Source organism: Toxorhynchites rutilus, chromosome 1 (genome assembly GCF_029784135.1).
Source record: "Toxorhynchites rutilus septentrionalis strain SRP chromosome 1, ASM2978413v1, whole genome shotgun sequence".
In the NCBI taxonomy this organism is placed as follows: domain Eukaryota; kingdom Metazoa; phylum Arthropoda; class Insecta; order Diptera; family Culicidae; genus Toxorhynchites; species Toxorhynchites rutilus.
The window spans coordinates 26815917-26835684 of record NC_073744.1 but is presented as its reverse complement, the minus strand read 5'-3'; the positions used below and the strand labels follow the sequence as shown (position 1 = coordinate 26835684).

Genomic DNA, 19768 nt, shown 5'->3' with positions numbered 1-19768 from the left:
TGTGTATCTCGTTCTGCACAGAGGATACTGCTCGTATATGCTCTTCAAAACACTCATAATGCTTGTAAGCTGCATTTACTATTCGTTCGATCACTCCTCATCAGCTCCTGACAGGATTTTGATTTGGTAAACAAGCTAACCAGTCCAGAATCTAAAGCCCCTATTTATAAAACCATTCCATGACCTTCCAGATTTTCTGAATTGATGCTCAAATTACCCAATTATCAAACTGTTTCTGATGCAAAAACAGCAGTAAATGATTCTGAAGTACTTCGTTGCACTTCTAACTGTTCATTCGTGTTGATGGCCTTTTGGAGAAAATTCTATAGTTGTGAAACGCAGTGTATAATCGTATCTCGTATTTTAGGTTGGGGAAAAAGTAATCCATTATTTTTGGGTGAAATTCTAAACTATTTTTAATATGCATCGGATTGTCCGATTTGGGTCAAATATACACTGTAGCACGGTACTGATTTCGACATATGGAAGCCCCTCGTTTATTAAATCTGAGTTCCTCCCTTCTGTATTTGTTTGGATGAATGGCAGAGCGAGAGCCTCTCCGCTTTGTAGATTTGAGCAACTTGCCATAATGGGTGCTGGATGTGATTCGGCGGCTGTGTTTTAGCCAAGACACCCACATACCAATACACCCGAAAGACTCATGCTTTCCTTTATTTTACTTTTTTTCGTTTGGATATTTCCTCCAAACAGCAGAGTCTTTCGGCGGGGTTTTCTTGTTCTTCAAATTTCAAAACCCGGCGAGCGCTTCGACTTGAACTCTGCTCGGGAGGTTAAAGGGTATCGCCCGCGAATGCTTGAATGCGCGACCAATGAAAGCGCAGGGGAATTTCGGTGTGAATACGGAATAGTTAACATCGTTAACTATTACGTAATTCCGGTTCCAATGAATGTCTCGCTGATCTGAGGATCTTGAGATATGCTTGCCCATTCCGACTTCGACCGTGGAATAGGCAGGGCGGACCAGTTTTTTTTGCATCGCGAGTGGACGGTAAAAAGGTACCGTAGGTGAAAGGCTACACGTGCTAGTCAGTAGACTAAAGTTTTTTTTGGTTTTTTTTCTGTTTTTTTTTTGTCTCTTTGTTTCTTTGGACTCGTCATTCATCGCCTACCGTGGAACGGCGGTAAAGTAGATGCACGTAAAGCCTAGGTAGTGTGAGTACAAAACTTCTTTCACCCTAAAAATAACATGCGCATGTAGGGTTAAGATCAAAAATAAAAACCACACACAAATTAACAACGCCACACAATTGTCACAAAATTTAGAAGTATAGAGCAATACCGTCAGCGTGCACATGCTGCTCGCTAGCAAGAAGGGTTCACACAAGATGGAGAATTAGACTCGATAGTAAGATCGCTGGGCTTGAATTCCAGGGTCCGGTGTTCGAAACCCATATGAGGATTTAGTGAAATAAATTTAGTAACCATTATTTTTCGTTATTTGTTGTGATGATTTCGTATGTAATATAGATGTGAATATAACCTAGATTCGTGGGAAGATGTGGAGAACTTAATAAATGTTTAAAGAATCAATGTAATTTGAAGTAGACATAAATGTTGTGCATTTACTGGCTAGCGGTAGCCTAAACACCCGATACAATTTTCAGATAGGTCACGAGCCCAGGGTTGGGGCTCCTCTTCTGTTGTGGACAACTTTTCAACCCCCGCACCTCGTCCTCTGAAACTTCAAGGTGGGTGGGTTTGGCATCATTGCGTAGGTCCAATGATGAGAATTTTGGCATAAACGGTGTTCATTGGAAACAACCGTATTGCCTCTGTTGCCTGAATTGTGGAACGCGGACAAACGGTGTCGCGGGTCCTTCTTAGCGCAGAAGAGTCGCGGAAATAACCGGGTTTGTGAGAAAAAGGACAAACCCGCCCTCAGTGGGTGTCTCATTGCCGGGCAAGGATAAAACACGGCGGTCGGTCTCCCTCGCGGGAGTGGCGCTTAAGCCGACCGCTTATCTGCGCAAAATCCCCGGTCGCGACGAACTCGCGCGCTTCCCCGGCGTCGCGGGTTACAACACTTTTGTTGGAAAATTTGCTGCCATTTAAAAGGTAGCTTCATAATGTCTCTATCATAGAGGTCCTAATTAGCAAAAAAACAGAGCAACATTTTTTAAGAAAATTAAAAAAAAATGTTGAAAAAAATTAATTTACACGTATTTTACTGTTGCAGTATCGGCACCATAAACATCAATCACAATTTCAGCGGCCTGGCTTGCATTTTCGCATTTATGGAATAAAAAGTGTAAAATGTACCAAATTTTCTCTTTGTTGACCTCTATTGTTAACATCGTGTAACTCACAACTGAATAGAACAAACAAAAAACATCAAAAGATTTTTTTTAGTGTGAAATGCCACCTTTACAACGAGCCTAAACTTGAAATTATATGATCGATATTACGCGAGATATGGATCACTAAAGCCAACGAAAAAATAATGGATAACTTTTTCCCCAACCTAATAGAATCGAGTCGAACATTTTTTTCTAGATTTTTTTTTGTAATACATATATGTTTCGTTTTTTGACTATTAAAAAAGAATTTAATTTTTGATTCATCCCCTTGAAGTCATAAGTCTCATATGACGAATTTCATGCCAACTCGTCTTAGGAATCGGCAGCACGATCTCAGATAGCAGTGAAACGTTGTGGGTGTAAATACATGGGTCATTTAAGCAACTTTGCATGCTTGAAATATTCGAAAAAAATTAGACTATTTTTTGGAAAAAGCCAAAAATTTTTTCTTAAATTTTTACAAAAACATTGTAACTTAAAAACTACGATACTTACAAAATTCTTGTCAAAGAATGAAATGTAAGAAATTGTTTAAATTTTTACAAAAAAAAAACACCAAAAAAATTTTGCTGACAAAAAAGTTATTTAAAAAAATTTAAAAAAATAAAATTAAAATTCATTTTTCTCGAAAAAATATGCTTTTAAAATTCTGAAAAAAATAGATTTAAATAGCCCTTAAAATTTCCAACAAGTTTTCCATACATCGGACGATGGGCACATTTGCACGGAAAAAGTTTTTCGAACAACAACTTTTTCATGTTTTTCTTTGAAAAAAATGCTGTTAATGTTCTATTCGTTACATTTTTATGTATAAATTATCGCAATTTGCATGATCTGCTAAATTTTCTCTATTTAGAAACATGTCAAACGTGAGAGTTTACACACAATAATGTTACGAGCAAAACTTTATTTTTTTTCAGGAGTCTTCATACAAAAATGACTTATATTCAAAAAACTATAACAGATAGAATGTTGACGACTTCGACAAAAGTTCATATTTTATTAAGATCTAAAACTTTGTCGAATACACTATATCGCTATCTTGACTTTAAATAAAATTAGGATTAGTTGTATTTTTTTCAAAGAAAACATGAATAAGTTGTTGTTCGAAAAACTTTTTTCCTGTAAAAATGCCCATCTTTCGATGTATGGACGGCTTATTGAAAATTCTGAGGGCTATTCACATATATGTTTTTGGGAATTTTAAAAAAATACATTTTTGAGAAAAATGAATTTTTATTTTTAAAATAACTTTTTCGACAGCAATATTTTTTTTCCATAATAAATTTTGGTATTTTGGTAAAAATTTAAACAATTTCCTACATTTCATCCTTTGGCATGGATTTTGTAGATATCATAGTTTTTATGTTATAAATTTTTGTAAAAAACTAAGAAAACATTTTTTGGCTTTTTCCAAAAAGTTGTCAAATTATTTTTCGAATATTTCAAATATGCAAAGTTGCTTAAATGACCCATGTATTTACACCCACAAAGTTTCAATGCTGTCTGTTGGCATGAAATTCGTCATATAAAAAATCCAAATTATTTTAGGAATTGATGGAGAATCACATTTGACGAAAAAAATTATTCTACGCATATGTTCGAATTTCAATAATGACCGAGTTATCGACCTTTTTCTCTGTTTTGGGCTCTACTTGCCTTAAACTGGCTCTAATTCAAAAATTACGCTACGTAGAATAATTCTGTACAATTCCATTCAGAAGGTGAGAAAATTTTATACAGGATAAAGCAGTGAACCTTCCATGTTGGTGGGTTTAAGTAACAATTCAGTGAAAAACTTAAAAGTTAGTGGTTTTGAACATGTTATTCTTGATTTTTTCAAAAAAAAACATAATAGACTTGAATATTTCTATCAACGAAATTGAAGCTCTCTAATCGCTCTACAATTCGTTCGTTGACACCTAACTTCTATCTTTTTAAATTTCGCTGCAATATCATTTTAAACAATTTCTGGTGAATTTTCAACTAGAATCTACAAAAATCACGATTTTTACTTCACTGTACTCATTAAAGCCAATTAACTTTCACTTTATCGTTGAAATATTTCATTCTCGCTTGAAATAAGTTTGAAATATAAAATAAAAAAAAAATAAAAAAATATAAGAGTCCTAGAGTCCGACCTGTATTTAGTCCTTCCTAGAGTCCGACCTGTATTTATATTCTTTCTGTTTATCAAAAAAAATCCATGGGAAGCTAAGCCAATTCATGAATTGGATAAACAAATAATTTTCTAGCGGGAAAGCAAATTCAAAACAATGTTCCCTCGTTGCTTCCAATCCATTGTTTGGCTTATTGAGTGTACGTGCTATCGTGATAAAAAATACCGGAATATTTGTTAAAATTTATAAATGTCGTTGCAGGATTTTTTCTCTGATTGAACTGTTATGAAATTTGATCATCGATGGAACCTAGGTTGAGCACCAACAGATGATGTGAATAATTGAGCGAATCAACTTATTAAAGCCTGTTCAGGTTAAATTTCGGGCGCTTTTCTTTCAGTGTAGTTTATGAAATATTTCACTAATCAATGAATTATTTCACTTACATGACATCTGAAACCTTCCTTCAGTTTGGTGAAATGGCGTCGTGGAAAGTGGAAGTACGCAAACGCATTTTGCGCGAACGGCAGCAAAATCCAACACTGTCGGTACGCGATCTCGCCAAAAATCTAAAACTGCCGAAGAGTACCGTGTTTAGTGTGTGCAAATCGTTTGACCAGCGTTTAACTGTGGATCGGAATGTTGGAAGCGGAACAAATCGAAAAGTATGCTCCCGACAGATGGACCGAAAGGTAGTTGCCATTATTGAGAAACATCCCAATCTTTCAGTTAGAAATGTGGCTCGGAAGGTTGGTAAATCAAAATCATATGTACAAAAAATGAAGCAGAGGCATGGACAAAGTGAAAAAGGTGCCCAATCATGATGATAATCAAAATTTCACTGCAAAAAGCCGTGCTAAGGTGCTCTACACCCAGTTTTTGCAAAAATGTTCATGCACCATGATGGACGATGAAACGTATGTTCTCGAAGAGTTCAAACAGCTTCCGGGTCTCGCTTTTTATACTGCAATGGGAAGGAATGCCGTAGCCGAGTGTTTCCGGACCAAGAAGCTTAAATACCCCGAAAAGTACTTGGTTTGGCAGGTCATATGCAGTTGTGGCCGAAAATCCAAATCTTTCGTTTCTACCGGCACTATCAACAAAGATGTCTACGAGAAGGAATGTCTCCAGAAGCGGTTGCTTCCATTCATAAGAAGCCACGACTTTCCAGCGTTGTTTTGGCCAGATTCGGCCTCTTGTCACTATGCAAAATCCATCCTGGAATGTCATAATGCACATGAGGTCAAATAAAGGGTGTTCGGATCAAAAAGTTGTCAAACTAAATTGCGTGTAGATCGATTATTTGTTTATTAAAAAAATCAAGGTATCTTTCTTTTTGAAGTTCAATATGTATAAAAGCCGGAAAAAATACTCAGTTAAGATTCCGGTCGATCTAGTCCAAATTGGCGAGCCTTTCGTTTGACGCCTGCCATCAGATTTTGTACAGTCACTTTATCCACTTTCCTCGCCGCAGAATGCCAGTTTGCTTTGAACTGCTTCTCACTGCTTACAGTTTTTTGGGTCTTCTTAAGGTTCTGCTTAACTATCGCTCAATATTTTTCGATTGGGCGAAGTTCTGGTGTTTTGGGAGGGTTCTTATCCTTGGGCACAACCTGCATTTTGTTAGCGGCATACCACTCCATGGCCTTTTTTCCATAATGGCAGGATGCCAAATCCGGCCAAAACAGCACAGACAAGTCATGCTTCTTCAGGAAAGGCAGCAAACGCTTTTGAAGACACTCTTTCACGTAAATTTCCTGGTTGACGGTTGCAACGAAAATGTCGCTATTCAAGCAACAGGTACAGATAGCTTGCCAAACGAGATATTTCTTGGCAAACTTTGATAGTTTAATATGCTTGAAAATGTCTGCCACCTTTCCCCTTCCGGTTGCTGTATAATACTCTTGTCCAGGAAGCTGTCTGAAGTCTGCTTTGACGTAGGTTTCGTCGTCCATTTCCACGCAATCAAACTTTGTCAACAATGTCGCATACAGCTTCCGAGATCTTGTTTTTGCCGTAAGGTTTTGCTTATCGTTGCGATTTGGAGTCACTACCTTCTTATAAGTCGATAGTCCGGATCGTTTTTCAGCTTCATGCACGCTTGTAGACGATATTCCCAACTTATTTGCGACATCTCGAACGGAGAGGTTGGACTCTTCTGTTCGTCACTGCGGCTCCCGGCTTTCGATTTCCCCCAGATCCAGGCTTTCTAGTTGTCGACAAACGTTCCCCGAACACTTTTATTACTTTGGTGACGGTTGATTTGGCCACATTCAACGATTTTGCTATTTCTGCGTGCGTGTAGTTTGGATTTTCACGACGCATGAACACAATTTTGATTTGTCGCTCCTCTTGCTTTGACGCCATTTTGATAACTAAAGATCTAATATCAAAATTCAAATAGAGGCATCATTCTACACACACACACCTACGAAATGAGGGGTGATCAGGTTTTTTATATGAATGATTAGAAAAAATACAGCGGCCCAGCATATCTGAGAATACTGTACGGAGCCTAATGGCAGATGTTCCCAAGAAAGTTCGTGATTTTTACAGACAACGTAATTAACATCGAAGTGAGCTGTCCTTGTTTTAGATATTAGTCTATTTTACTGAAATAAACAATCGGTTTTCTTGTATTACGGAATTTTCGGTTTACTGGCATCATCTTGGTGTACGAAATTTAACGTTGACATGCTTTGGTGTTTAATTTACCTTGGCGTATCGTGTTATACTTTCGGTCCGTTCATTGTTGCAATTTTTCTTAAGCAATTCACTTTTCAAAAGTGTATCGGCCCCCACTTCAGTCGACTTAAAATTTCGGAACATGCTGTTCATCATTATTGATATTGATTTGACAGATCCACGATATTCTGTTCCTCTGCTGTTCGGCAGTTTCGTTGGCCACAATTATACTCCATTTTCAATCCAAGACATCGGAACTGCCAGCACTCGAAATTGCTGATGTTTGATGATAGTAACAACGGCGAGCATTCCTTCTATTCATATTTGCAACAAAACGGAGTGAAATACGCCATTTAACGTATATTCTTAGATGTATACTACATCGAATTTGACACATCGCATCGCTTTGCAAGGTTGCCAGATTGATCTATTATATTTATTATAATAATAATCAGAACCTGAGTTGAATATGCTCGAGAGAACAAATTGTACAGTGAAAATGGTAATAAAAATAATTTAAAATTGACATAGTTTCATTGATATTCATTTATTTATTATTATTCCAATTCAATGATATTATATATATATGATTTCTATGATAGGGAAGACAAAGATCCTCTTTCTTAAAACATAGTTAAAGAAATAAAATCGGCAACCAGGAATGACTGTGCCTACTATATAGAATGTATTAGGTTATATGTTTTTCGAGTCATATGTATGAGTTTTAACCGCCGTTGAATTATATTTCAAATAGCCGTACGACTCAGTTGGTGGATGATAATCCAGACGACCGGAGTTCGAGCCCGTTAACCCTTCTGTACTCGCGTGCAAAATCATAACTCGTATACTCGCGCACTTATATTTTCGAATAGAAGTATGTATAACAACCTTCTAGATAGTTACTAGATGATAAAGGTTCTGGACTTTCATATTTTCATATTTCTAGTATTCTTTGTCGCTATGTTCTTGGTAAACTAAGAATCAATACCTGTTTTTCAATACAAGTAGACCACAAAAAAAATGATATAAAAGGATTTCTAGGAACTTTCTGCGGCTTGTTTTCTTGTCGATATTGTTCAGTCCATATATTATAGGAAAAATATCCCCGAAACTGTAATTGTAAAAAATAACCATAAGCCACCGATTAGTTTATAGTTTACAGTTTACAATTCTTCCACAAGTGCATTTCTTTCACAAGTGTGTATATTAGGGTGCCAATGAAAAAGTTACCCCAACACCCAAGGGGTGAGTGTCATCTCGAAATTTTTTTTTGTCAAAAATCGGTACTCTGGGACTTTTTGGGTTCGATTCCCAATCTGTAAGGATCTTCCCGAGTTGGAAATTTTCTTGACATGCCTTAAAAATACTTTGGCTCGAAGTTGAGATTATCATTATGATAATGTCGATACGGATAGGACCATTGTTTTTCTTTTAAAGTTTATGCCTATTTATAATGTTCGATTAATAGAAATTCATGCCTGCAACAGAGTCAGTTCGCTGTAAATATAAACCTCAATGTGTCATGCAATTTTAAGACATTTGGCATCTATATAAAATCTATATAAAACCTCGATTTCCGGTGATTTTCCGGTTTTCAAAAAACTCAAATTTTATCGTATGCGACACCAGTGAGTGAAGTCCGAATGAGCTAATATTTTGCATAGGGTATATTATTGTGCAAATCAACATTTTGTAGCAAATTCCGAATGAAAAATCGAGATAACTATTTGGGTCGATTTTTTCGCATACATTCATTGGCACCCTAACGTATATGGCCTCCATTTTTGCATGTATATGCCCGTTAGGCGCATTATATGCCAATCAAAATTTAGGGCTTATAATGATATATCTACGCTTGTTATGCGACTTAATGTTTGCTGGGATGTCCTCAATTACGATCTAATAGGATTCACTGTTCAATGATATTCCACAGCATGTAACATGACTTTTCGCATTACTACACTGTCGTTCTACGCATAGTTGCCTCATGTCACTTTTGACAATTTCCACTGTTCTTCATAAAACGATGTTTTTATCCATAATCTTCCGGAAAAACACAAAAAAACTTACAATTTGTTCCCAGTGTTTAAAAAACAACATCAAGTTCAAGTGGCCCGTGTTGATATTCTAGGCATAACTGTCCCACCATAAATTTGAAGCCCGTAACCAAGCTTGATTGATTCAAATGAGGGGATCTTGTCACAATTTCATTAAACAATAGTTTAGTGCTTTTAAAAAAACCCGGTGTATTGCTAAAAGGCTTAAAGCTTAAAGAAAACTTTGATTGCGCTTTTCTCAGTTGCGGATTTTGGAACATGAGAAAATTATGCGCAGAACGGCAGAGCACTGATTCAAATTATATGTGAGGGGCTTAGAATGCAAGGTGTGTAAGTGACTTGATCGATTCCTCTTCATCAACTTTTTCTTTATTTAATAACTCAACTGCAAAAACGTTCCAATTTAAGTTTACTATACGAGGGTCACTATTTATATTTCGGGAATTGGCAACACTGATGTCATGTGAGTCCATCTGACGGTTCCATCGTAAAGTTTTACATTTTGACGATATACGTACTCAGAACATTTTGTCATACGGACGCTATTTGTTTATTTTATATTTAGTTGAAAGTTTGGTCTCGGCAAAAAAATGGAACTGAATCGTGAACATTTTCGTGCGATGATTTTTTACGACTTTCGACGTCGATTATCACAACAAGAGTGCGTCAATCAACTTAATTTGACTTTTGGCGATGAAGCTCCATCAAAAACCACTGTGTATCGCTGGTATAGTGAATTCAATCGTGGTCGTAGTTCGCTGTCCGACGAGTTTCGTGAAGGTCGTCCAAAATCGACTGTAGTGCCAGAAAACACCGATGCTGTGCACGAAATGATTAAGCAAGATCGTCATGTAACCTATTGTGAGATTGAGGCATCCCTAAGCATTAGTTCCACCAGCATATATGCGATTTTACATGAACACTTAGTTGTGCGAAAATTATGTTCACGTTGGATCCCACATAATTTGACAATCGCTCAAAAAAAAGGCTCGTGTCGATTGGAATAAATGCTTTGAAAATTGGTTTAAGCGCGTGCAAAAGTGTATCGATCATCGTGGCGAGTACTTTGAAAAACAATAAAAATATATTCGCAGCTTAACTATTTGCTTTTGTTCCTATTCCCGAAATATAAATAGTGACCCTCGTGTAATCCGATAGATGAGGTTCTGACCTATCTTCCACATTTTCAAATTCAGCTGGGAATGTATTTGCAGTTAAGCTATGACCAAAAGAGAGAGTCGATGTAGAGAAGTCGATCAAATCACTTACACCCCTTTCATTCTAAGTCCCTCATGTTTATGTGACTCTCGAACTGCACCTGCCTGTTATGCATATATGATGTCAATTTATTCAACTTTACGATAGTGCATATCATAAATCCGATGTTTTTTATACCCAATTACGACTTAATCTGTCGTGATAAATGCAATTAGATTTTTCGCATTTGTTATTTGATTTTAGATCTACGCGGTGTACGCTTTGATCCACAAGATCTACGATTGTAATTCGATTAAGTCTCCTTTTAGTCTTCCTATCGGGCTGGCTAGCGTTTTTAGTTTGTAATGGTTGTGGAATTCTTGTCCGATATCAACGATTCATTTGTCAGGGAACCCTCTCAAAACCATCTTGTACGGCTTATCACCGAGTGGACGCGCAGCCATTAGGAATCCGGAGAACCGTTCTCCAGTTCTTGTGCAGTCCTGCAAAAACAATGATGGGGCCAATGGAAAACGGTTGATTTTTTAAGGATAGCTCTATCGGAAACAGAAACCCATGGTTCCACATCTTGATTGCGATTTTTTCTCTGAACTGTAACCCGATGAAAAATTGCACGTGTTAATTCTTGTTTCCCTTGGTTATTCGATGAAATGAGAGCAACATTTTTTACCGGTGATCATTAAAATTGCACCCGAAGAAGTATAGTTTTCTCCGCTCCGCTATCGGTACCAGTCTAACCTAAAACTGCAGTTTCATTGTTGTATATTTTCACGTGCTTCTATGGAAACTTTTTCGTCTATATTCAATTAATTAGAAACACCCGCAACGATGGGCAGGATCCAGGCTGGCAGCGGTAGTCTGTGAGCATGTGTGAAACCCCACAGTTTGAAACCATTAGCGCATTGGCGTAAACGAGAGTTCAGCATTTTTCCCAGATATGTTCAGGTATTCAAGCTTCCATCAGTTCCTGGTTTGTGCTATACGGTCATAACATACCATCATGTGGACATCCCTACCGTGGCTAGAAATGCGATAGCAAGCCACTGGCCAGTGAGGGACCATCGTGAGCTGCATGCTGTTTATTTATTGTTTATAAATTAATTTTCTACTTCTACGGTTCGCGTTTTCCCGGAAGTAGTATCCGTGGCCAGTCAATGAGGCGTCCAACAGTTGTGAAAAACGACGAGCGTCGATTCAATTGCTAATGAGATTCTGTGTCGGTACGCTTGAGTTTGACTGCAGGCAAAATTTGCGTTTTCCGACACATTTCAGCTGTTTTTTCCCGTGCATGTACAATCCATAATGCATGAGTTTCTGTTTCAAACTTCAAATCACTACTCAAATCACCATCCGCCAGTCGCACCTTCCCCTCCGAAGGACCACATTCCTCCCGCTCTCGGGGGCTGCTAAACGACGAGGCCTTCAACACGGCAACAGACTTGTGTGCCGTGGAAGCAAAATTAAGCTTCGCGTTCATTTATATTAATGCTGCCATGGCAGGTCTCCACCGCCCAGCTCTGAAGGGGCGATTTCCACCCCTCATCCAAAACGAGATCCTGCTTATTCTGGGGCAGCAGCACAGGTCAGACGACCATACAGCGATATCTACAATCCGCTACTCTCAGCGGGCACTTGTCGCTCTAATGAATAGGTGTGCGAAGTGGTTGTTAAAAATATATATATATATTCTACCCCGGTCACGGTCTCGGCAAAAGCCCCGGTCTGGTCGTCCGGCAAAGGGCCAAAACGTGCAGCGTCATCAGCGGGAAGAACAATGCGCCACTGCGGGTAACGGGTGTGAAAATGAACAGTAACGGAACCTTCCGGACCAGGAGCACTATCGGGGGCAATATTTATCCAGTTAATGATGAGCTCCATAAATCCAGCAGCAGTGGGAAAGAGGTATGGCATGAGCAGCATCGTAACAACGAGTCATGAGCGATTCCGGAAGAAATATTGCCGGCCAGGCTTGCGGCCAAGTCATTGTTACACGGGAGCAAAATTAAATGTTGTGTGCTGTTAAGAGTGACATATTAGGGGTACTTTCAACATGAAATGCATGGGACATAATTTCCCCAAATTTACCGACCGACAATGTAGTACACAGTCCTCGTCATAAAGTTTACAAACTCCAAGACGTGTCGCTACGGCATTTCGCTTCGTTTTCAACTTAAAATCAGCTTTTGACCCATTTTTTCGTATTGGACAAAACCATAAATTAATTTTCACGTCGTATACGAGGAAATTTATTCCCCTCCAGATTGTCCCTCGTGAGAATGCATGGCGTCCAAAAGCTCGGAAGAATGTTGAAAACGGAATGAAAACGTTCGCGGAAGCAGTGGCCTTCTCGGGGACCACAATCCGCCGTAATTGCAAGGTATGTGATCCGCATTTCTGGTCATTCCTCATTCTAAGGGGGAGCTACGGAAAGGCTATCGGTAGGACTGCTGACTTTTCGTTCGGACATTTCGTACCGGCAATTTGTGCCTTTGCAGCGGTGGTGAATTTAACTACCAAGCGACAAACATTTTGACCGTCATTTTACTTAGCCAAAATTTTAATCATCATGTTTTATTTGATATACAGAGAAAACTATTTGTTTATGTAGGACTACGTATTTCAGTAAGGATGTCAAATCAGAAAACAGGTCACGTTTTTATGAAATAAGGTTAACGTTAATAACTATTCTCGCTACGAATGAACCCTGATGATTTGCACATCAATCGAATCGGAAATTCCCCAAGATTTGTTTGATATGTTATACATTATGATTCCTTTATCCTTAAATGGTTTTAATCAATGAAAATTGGAAGCATTCCCATTTTCCCATACATTTGTTCTACCCATTTGTGTGCTTACCTACCCGTTCCGCCAATAACGGGCATCTAATGAATTATTTTTTGTCCGTCTCTACTTATCTATATCTATAATAAAATAGAAAAAAAAACTTTTTAAGTTAAACGGTTTAATTGTGATTAAACATAATAATGTACTAAAAGCTAGAAAATAATTAGGCAAGTAGCAGTTAGCAGTTATCACACCTTTCGTTCATTAGACTAGGGCATTGATAAGACTAAAATAAAATCGTGGGACATATAACGAAGCCGCTAATTGTGGATAATGGAAATCCAACGTTTTTTTACTTATTTTATTTTCTAGTTTTTAGTACATTATCTGTTTCATTAGAATATTCCTCTACAATAAAAACATTGTACTGTATTTTCTCAGTCAAATAATTTCATTTGATATCGATATTGAGTGTATTGCAGAAAATACATAGTATGTTCTCCAAGTCAAGTTCGTTCGTTTGATACAAATATCTCAATCAACCTTTTTTTTGAGATAATATGGAATCAGCTATTTTGTAGCGGCAGCCAAATATAATTTTTCAAGATAAGCAGTTTTAAAATGACAGCAGAGATAGAGGTGTTTTATAAATTCGGTCAGTTCCTATTGGTCCCTATTCCCTATTCCTATTAATGTGGGACAACCCTACAGGCATACAAACATACATACAAACAGTTTAAGCAAAATAAAACCGTTTAATAAAGTAATTTTCTATTCTGTGATTGCGGCCATCTTGGATTTGGATTTTTCATGATCTACTGTGATCTACTATTCAAGCCCTTTGATTTGATACCCATATTAATCGGGTTTTGAGAAAATATGTAGCCCTCCATTTGGTAGTGGCAGCCATCTTGGATTTGCACATTTCTTAAACAACTGTGTTCTACTAGTCAAGCCCTTTCATTTGATACTCTTAATAAAAAAGTTTTGAAAAAATATGTAGTCCGCCATTTTATACTGGCAGCTATCTTGAATATGCATTTTTCACGAAAATAACTGTGTTCTACTAGTCAAACCCTTTCATTTGATACCCTGTCATATTGATAGGGTTTAGTAGAATAATAGGGTTTTGAGAAAATATGTAGTCCGCCATTTTGTGGTGGAAGCCATCTTGGATTAGCATTTTTCATAAATTACTGTGTTCTACTAGTCAAGCCCTCACATTTGATACCCATAATAATAAAGTTTTGAGAAAATATGTAGTCCGCCATTTTGTAGTGGCAGCCCTCTTGGATTTAATTTTTTTATCAGTCAAGCCCTTTCATTTGATACCCATATTAATGAGGTTTTGAGAAAATATATAGTCCCCCATTTTGTAGTAGCAGCCATCTTGGATTTGTATTTTTCATAAATAACTGTGTTCTACCAGTCATTCCCTTTCATTTGATACCCATATTAATCGGGTTTTGAAAAAATATGTAGTCCGCCATTTGGTAGTGGCTGCCACTACCAAATTACATATTACCAAATTACATGGCTGCCACTATTATATGTAATGTCGATTGTAGTCAGCAAAAGACATAGTGTCTATAGTGAAATATATGTTAAAAGGTGAGACCTGTCCTATTTGTAGAAGGATTAAATAGTGTTATGGTTGCTTATTTCATATTACGACAATATTGCGAGTGCGAGAAGCTTTAATAGTAGTATACCACAGTTAGATCAGAACATTGCGATTCGCTAAGGTAACCACGTATGTTTTATGATACATTTCAATTCATCAATCTTGGATTTACATTTTTCATGAATAACTGTGTTCTACTAGTCAAGCCCTTTCATTTGATACCCATATCAATGAGGTTTCGAGAAAATATATAGTCCGCCATTTGGTAGGATTTTGATGGATTTGCATTTTTCATAAATAACCGTGTTCTACTAGTCAAGCCCTTTCATTTGATACTCTGCCATAATGATAGGGTTTAGTAGAATAATAGGGTTTTGAAAAAATATGTAGCCCTCCATTTGGTAGTGGCAGCCATCTTGGATTTGCATTTTTCTTAAACAACTGTGTTCTACTAGTCAAGTCATCACATTTGATACCCATAATAATAAAGTTTTGAGAAAATATGTAGTTCGCCATTTTTTAGTGGCAACCATCTTGGATTTACATTTTGCATAAATAACCGTATTCTACTAGTCAAACCCTTTCATTTGATACCCATATTGATGGGGTTTTGGAAAACCCATATCGATGAGGTTTCGAGAAAATTTGTGATCCGCCATTTTATAGCGGCCGCCATCTTGGATTTTCAAGATCATGAAATACGCAGTTTTATAATGACTACAGAGATAAAGGTGTGTTCCAAATTTCAGATCAATCGGTCAACAGGAAGGGGGTCAAATTTCTATTAATGTGGGTCAGCGCTACAGACAAACATGTTACAAACATACAAACATACAAACAGATTACAGGGCAAGCTAAATAAAACCGTTCGATAAAAATGGATTTCTGTCTGTCTGATTCTTATGGACTTGGGAACTACTGAACCGATCGACATGGAAATTGGTATGTAGGGGTTTTTGGGGCCGGGAAAGGTTCTTATGATAGTTCGAGACCCCTCTCCTCCTCTCTAAGGGGGCTGCCATACAAATGAAACACAAATTTCTGCATTAATCGAGAATTAATCAAGCGAATGAAACCAAATTTGGCATTTGGAGGTTTTAGGGTGCAATAAATGATTCTATGATAGATTGACACTCCTCCTTCTTCTCTTAGGGGGGGCTGCCATACAAATGAAACACAGATTTCTGCAGTACTCGAGAACTATTCAAGCAAATGGAGTCAAATTTGGGATGTGAAAGTTTTTGGGTACGAGAAATGTTTCTATGATGGTATGACACCCCTTCCTCCTTTGGAAAGAAGAGGGGGTTCCATAAAAATAATGCACATATTTCAACCAAACATGACAATTGAAAATTTTCGGAAAACTCTGAAGGAAAATGGAAAAATTCGAAAAATTCAATTCGCATGTGTTCTACAATTACATATTGACAAGCGTTGTTAGCCCATTTGATTTTTGCGGTAACGAAATTGATCTCCGTTCGAAAGTGGAAATTTTAATGTGATGAAAAGCACTCTATCTATATGAATAAAAATGGATCGGGTAATAGGGTAATAGGGTAAATGCTTGCAAATATCACAAAATGCTAAATGCTTGCAAATATCACAAAAGAGGTTGTTGAAAGTTATTTCAAGTTAATCAAAAAGTGGTAAAAGCTCTATTATAAGTTACAGGCCATCAATGGTTGTAGAGAGTTATGTGGGCATGGAAGGTTGCAGTACATTTTCAGACAAACCAAGTCGTTGTTATTTTCGCATGTTTGATCATTTCATTACATTAGTAATTGTACAGAAATATAAATTGAGCTTAAAACCTCATAAACCGTTATACAAACAGAGTGTCCGAAATTCGATTTTCTTTTCATAAATAGTGTCCGAAGTTTGTTTTCTATTCCATTGAAACTTGAATTGAAAACATTTTTATTCGATAATTTTTTGATGTTTTCAATCAAATAGGTACCATAGCAGAACTTTTGAATTGAACTAATTTATTGAAAATCTCAACCAAATAAAACCTGTGCATAAAGTTTAGATCTGTTTTCCGCATCATATGCCTTAAATTTCCAAAATATGATTCAGAACGGTAACTCTGCCTTAGCAATCGTTTCACCTCATTTCAATTCCCCTCTCAATGTTGTTTCTGCCAAATTAAAAAAAAAATATTGCAGCAACTACCACACAACGTACTTTTTAGGTATTAAAATGGTCGAAAATGATATCACGCAAAATCTGAAATGATTTCTAGCGCACCAACCACAATGCGTGTCCGTTGACCACAATGCATCATAAATGGATCTTTGTGTGCCGAAAATAAAAAGGACACCCAATGTACATTACGTGCAACTCCACCACCTTTGGGTTATCACATTATCGTTAGCAGTATAAGCTACCTTTGCAGCCGCAATCGTCCAGACAATTGGTTTGATTATGATTTGGAACGCCGTTGCTACCACTGATTAACTTTATCCTTGTATATAATGTGTGAAAGAGGTTGACTATTATTCAGAACTTTCTCTGTTGAATATAATTACCAGAGAGTAGTGATTAAATACTTCATTTGAGTTACATGTACGACACCATAAAGCTGAACGGCTTTAAAATCTAGTTTTCAACAGTCTTCCATTTGCACTTTTCGCCTAAATTATCCCGTTCTGTTGAGGGCTTCAAAATTGTTGGTACCCGGGCTCTGTGGTTAACCGCCGCTTCAGGTGAAGTGGAGCTCTCTTATTGTAGTGTGCGCCACAGTGTTCTTCATGTTTTCCGCTGTAAGTGCATATATGCGATGGAAGCTTTCGTGAATGTGGTTTTTATTTAACTTCCCAAATCGTTTCCAGTTTGACGAAAAAGCTCGACTAGCTGCTCGAAAAATAACGACGAACCGGTTGAGACTCTTGAATATTTTAAACTTACTAGCTGAATTCCATCAGCCGAGAATCGGATTTCCTGGCAATAATATTTTTTACATCATTCTATGCAATATCGAAGCACATATAAATTCCAGCTCACTATTTAATCGTCCATGCAAACGGAAGCGATCTTTGTCCTGCCATTGTTGTATCGTTGCCGTTCGGATTCTTCTCGTTTTGCGAAATCCGACTCCGTAGCGATGGTTTACAAAGCGTGAAAAAAGAAACACACCCTTAGCAAGTATGGAAGAACACAAAAAAAAACTGTAGGGGAAAGTAGGTAAAGACGGACACTGCGGGTAAGATGGACACTTTTAATATTTCATTAACTAAAATTTTTTGAAATATTTTAGTTATGCAAATACTTTCAATAAAGTGTATCAATACTTTCGAGACACACTGTTGATTTCCAGCGAGCGAACTGTCAAGCTTGTAAGCAAAACAAAAATTATCTTCGCGGGTGCACCATTCGATGTAATTTTTACTCCGTAGAAAATAGCGAAAAGTTCGTGATTTTTTGTTTTTTACGTGTTCCTCCAACGGGTAAGTGTTTATTTAGTCCATCATTAACTATGCTGTGATAATTCAGAGGTTTTTCAACGCTTTTAGGAAGAGCTACGGTCATTCGAAAAAAAAGCTGCCAGTTCGGGCAAGACGGACGCATTAAGGTAAGGAAAGACGGACACTAGTATTTTCCTAGGGTATTTAACAAAACTTTTTGGTTTTACTATAAAGATGCCTACAAATTACAAGCGCAAGAGTAACCGGCAGTCATGGACCGCTCAGCAGTTGGAACAAGCCATTAAGGCTGTAAAAAGTGGATCGCCGGTGAAGACAGCAGCAAGAAGTTACGCAATTCCAAGATCCACACTGATTCGCCACCTCACAAGTCCAACTGTATCAACTCGGCTAGGACCTCTTGATTCCGTATTCAATTCTCAACAAGAAGAGGAGCTGGTACAACATCTGTTGGATTTGGAAAAGAGGTTCTATGGAATAACGATGACTATTGTTCGAAAGCTTGCTTTTGATCTGGCCGAAAAAAATGGATTGCCACACCCGTTCAACAAGTCTACCAAGATGGCTAGAAAAGCTTGGCTAAGCAATTTTCTGAAACGAAATCCCAAATTGTCGTTCCGTAAACCTGAAGCTACCTCTGCCGCCCGAGCCAGAGGCTTCAATAAGCCAGCAGTATCTGCGTTTTACGATTGGCTGGAAGAAGCGCTGAAAGATCCCAAATTGACGCCAGATCGTGTTTTGAACCGATGAGACTAGTGTTTGTACCGTTAGTATTTGTTTTGGCATTGTAGTTAGTTTAAAAATCAGTTTAATTTTTATTCATACTTTCTTAGGGGCTGTCCATATACCACGTGGACAACTTTAGGGGGGTTAGGGATTACGAAAATGTCCACGCTTGTCCACGGTGAGGGGGGAGGAGGTTCAGATAATGTCCACGTGGACACGTAAAGTACATTGAAAGGGGTGTAAGTGCCATCATCGATTTCTCTACATCGACTCTTTCTTTTGGTCATAATATTCTATATTTACAAGATATTTTTAAATATACGCCCACCCTGAATACTCTGTATTCAACAATAAAAAGACTGAGTTGCCTGAGAGTGCTGCCCGGTCAGACATCCATATTTCTTCATATGGCTGGATTTCCTCCCGGAGATGTATATTTTGAAAAAAAAAACGCACATGAACTGGCATCGATCAATTTATTCCAACCTGTAATGGAGGATCATGTATTCCGTCAGGATAAAGACACAAAAAATGTTGGAATTTTTGTAGTATGAAAAATCACGACTTATGTGCAGGTTTCGATTCAGCTTCTGCTCTTGACGACAAAACGGCTTCGTATATATTTTCCGAGAGCTACCAAGGTTTTCCGAAAATTGAAACGAACAACAAATTCTTCCATGAGTGCACGGGCCGTATCTGTGGAGATCTGTTTCTTGCAATGATGTTTTTCTTTATTGATATCTGATAATTTTTGTAATACGCTTCTAGTGGGTTACAAGGTTGCAACATTTGCACAACCCGTTTGGATTTG

At 37.6% G+C, this 19768-nt stretch overlaps 1 protein-coding gene across 1 annotated transcript in view; it reads left to right on the top strand.

The window, feature by feature from the left end:
- Positions 1-18981, top strand: part of LOC129780031 (uncharacterized) — a 33143-nt gene extending 14162 nt beyond the window's left edge. The window contains exons 2-3 of the mRNA XM_055787890.1: positions 18322-18380; positions 18448-18981. Of these exons, the coding sequence (XP_055643865.1) occupies positions 18322-18380; positions 18448-18981 (593 nt within the window). The remainder of the gene's footprint in view (positions 1-18321; positions 18381-18447) is intronic.
- The last annotated feature ends 787 nt before the right edge of the window (positions 18982-19768 follow it).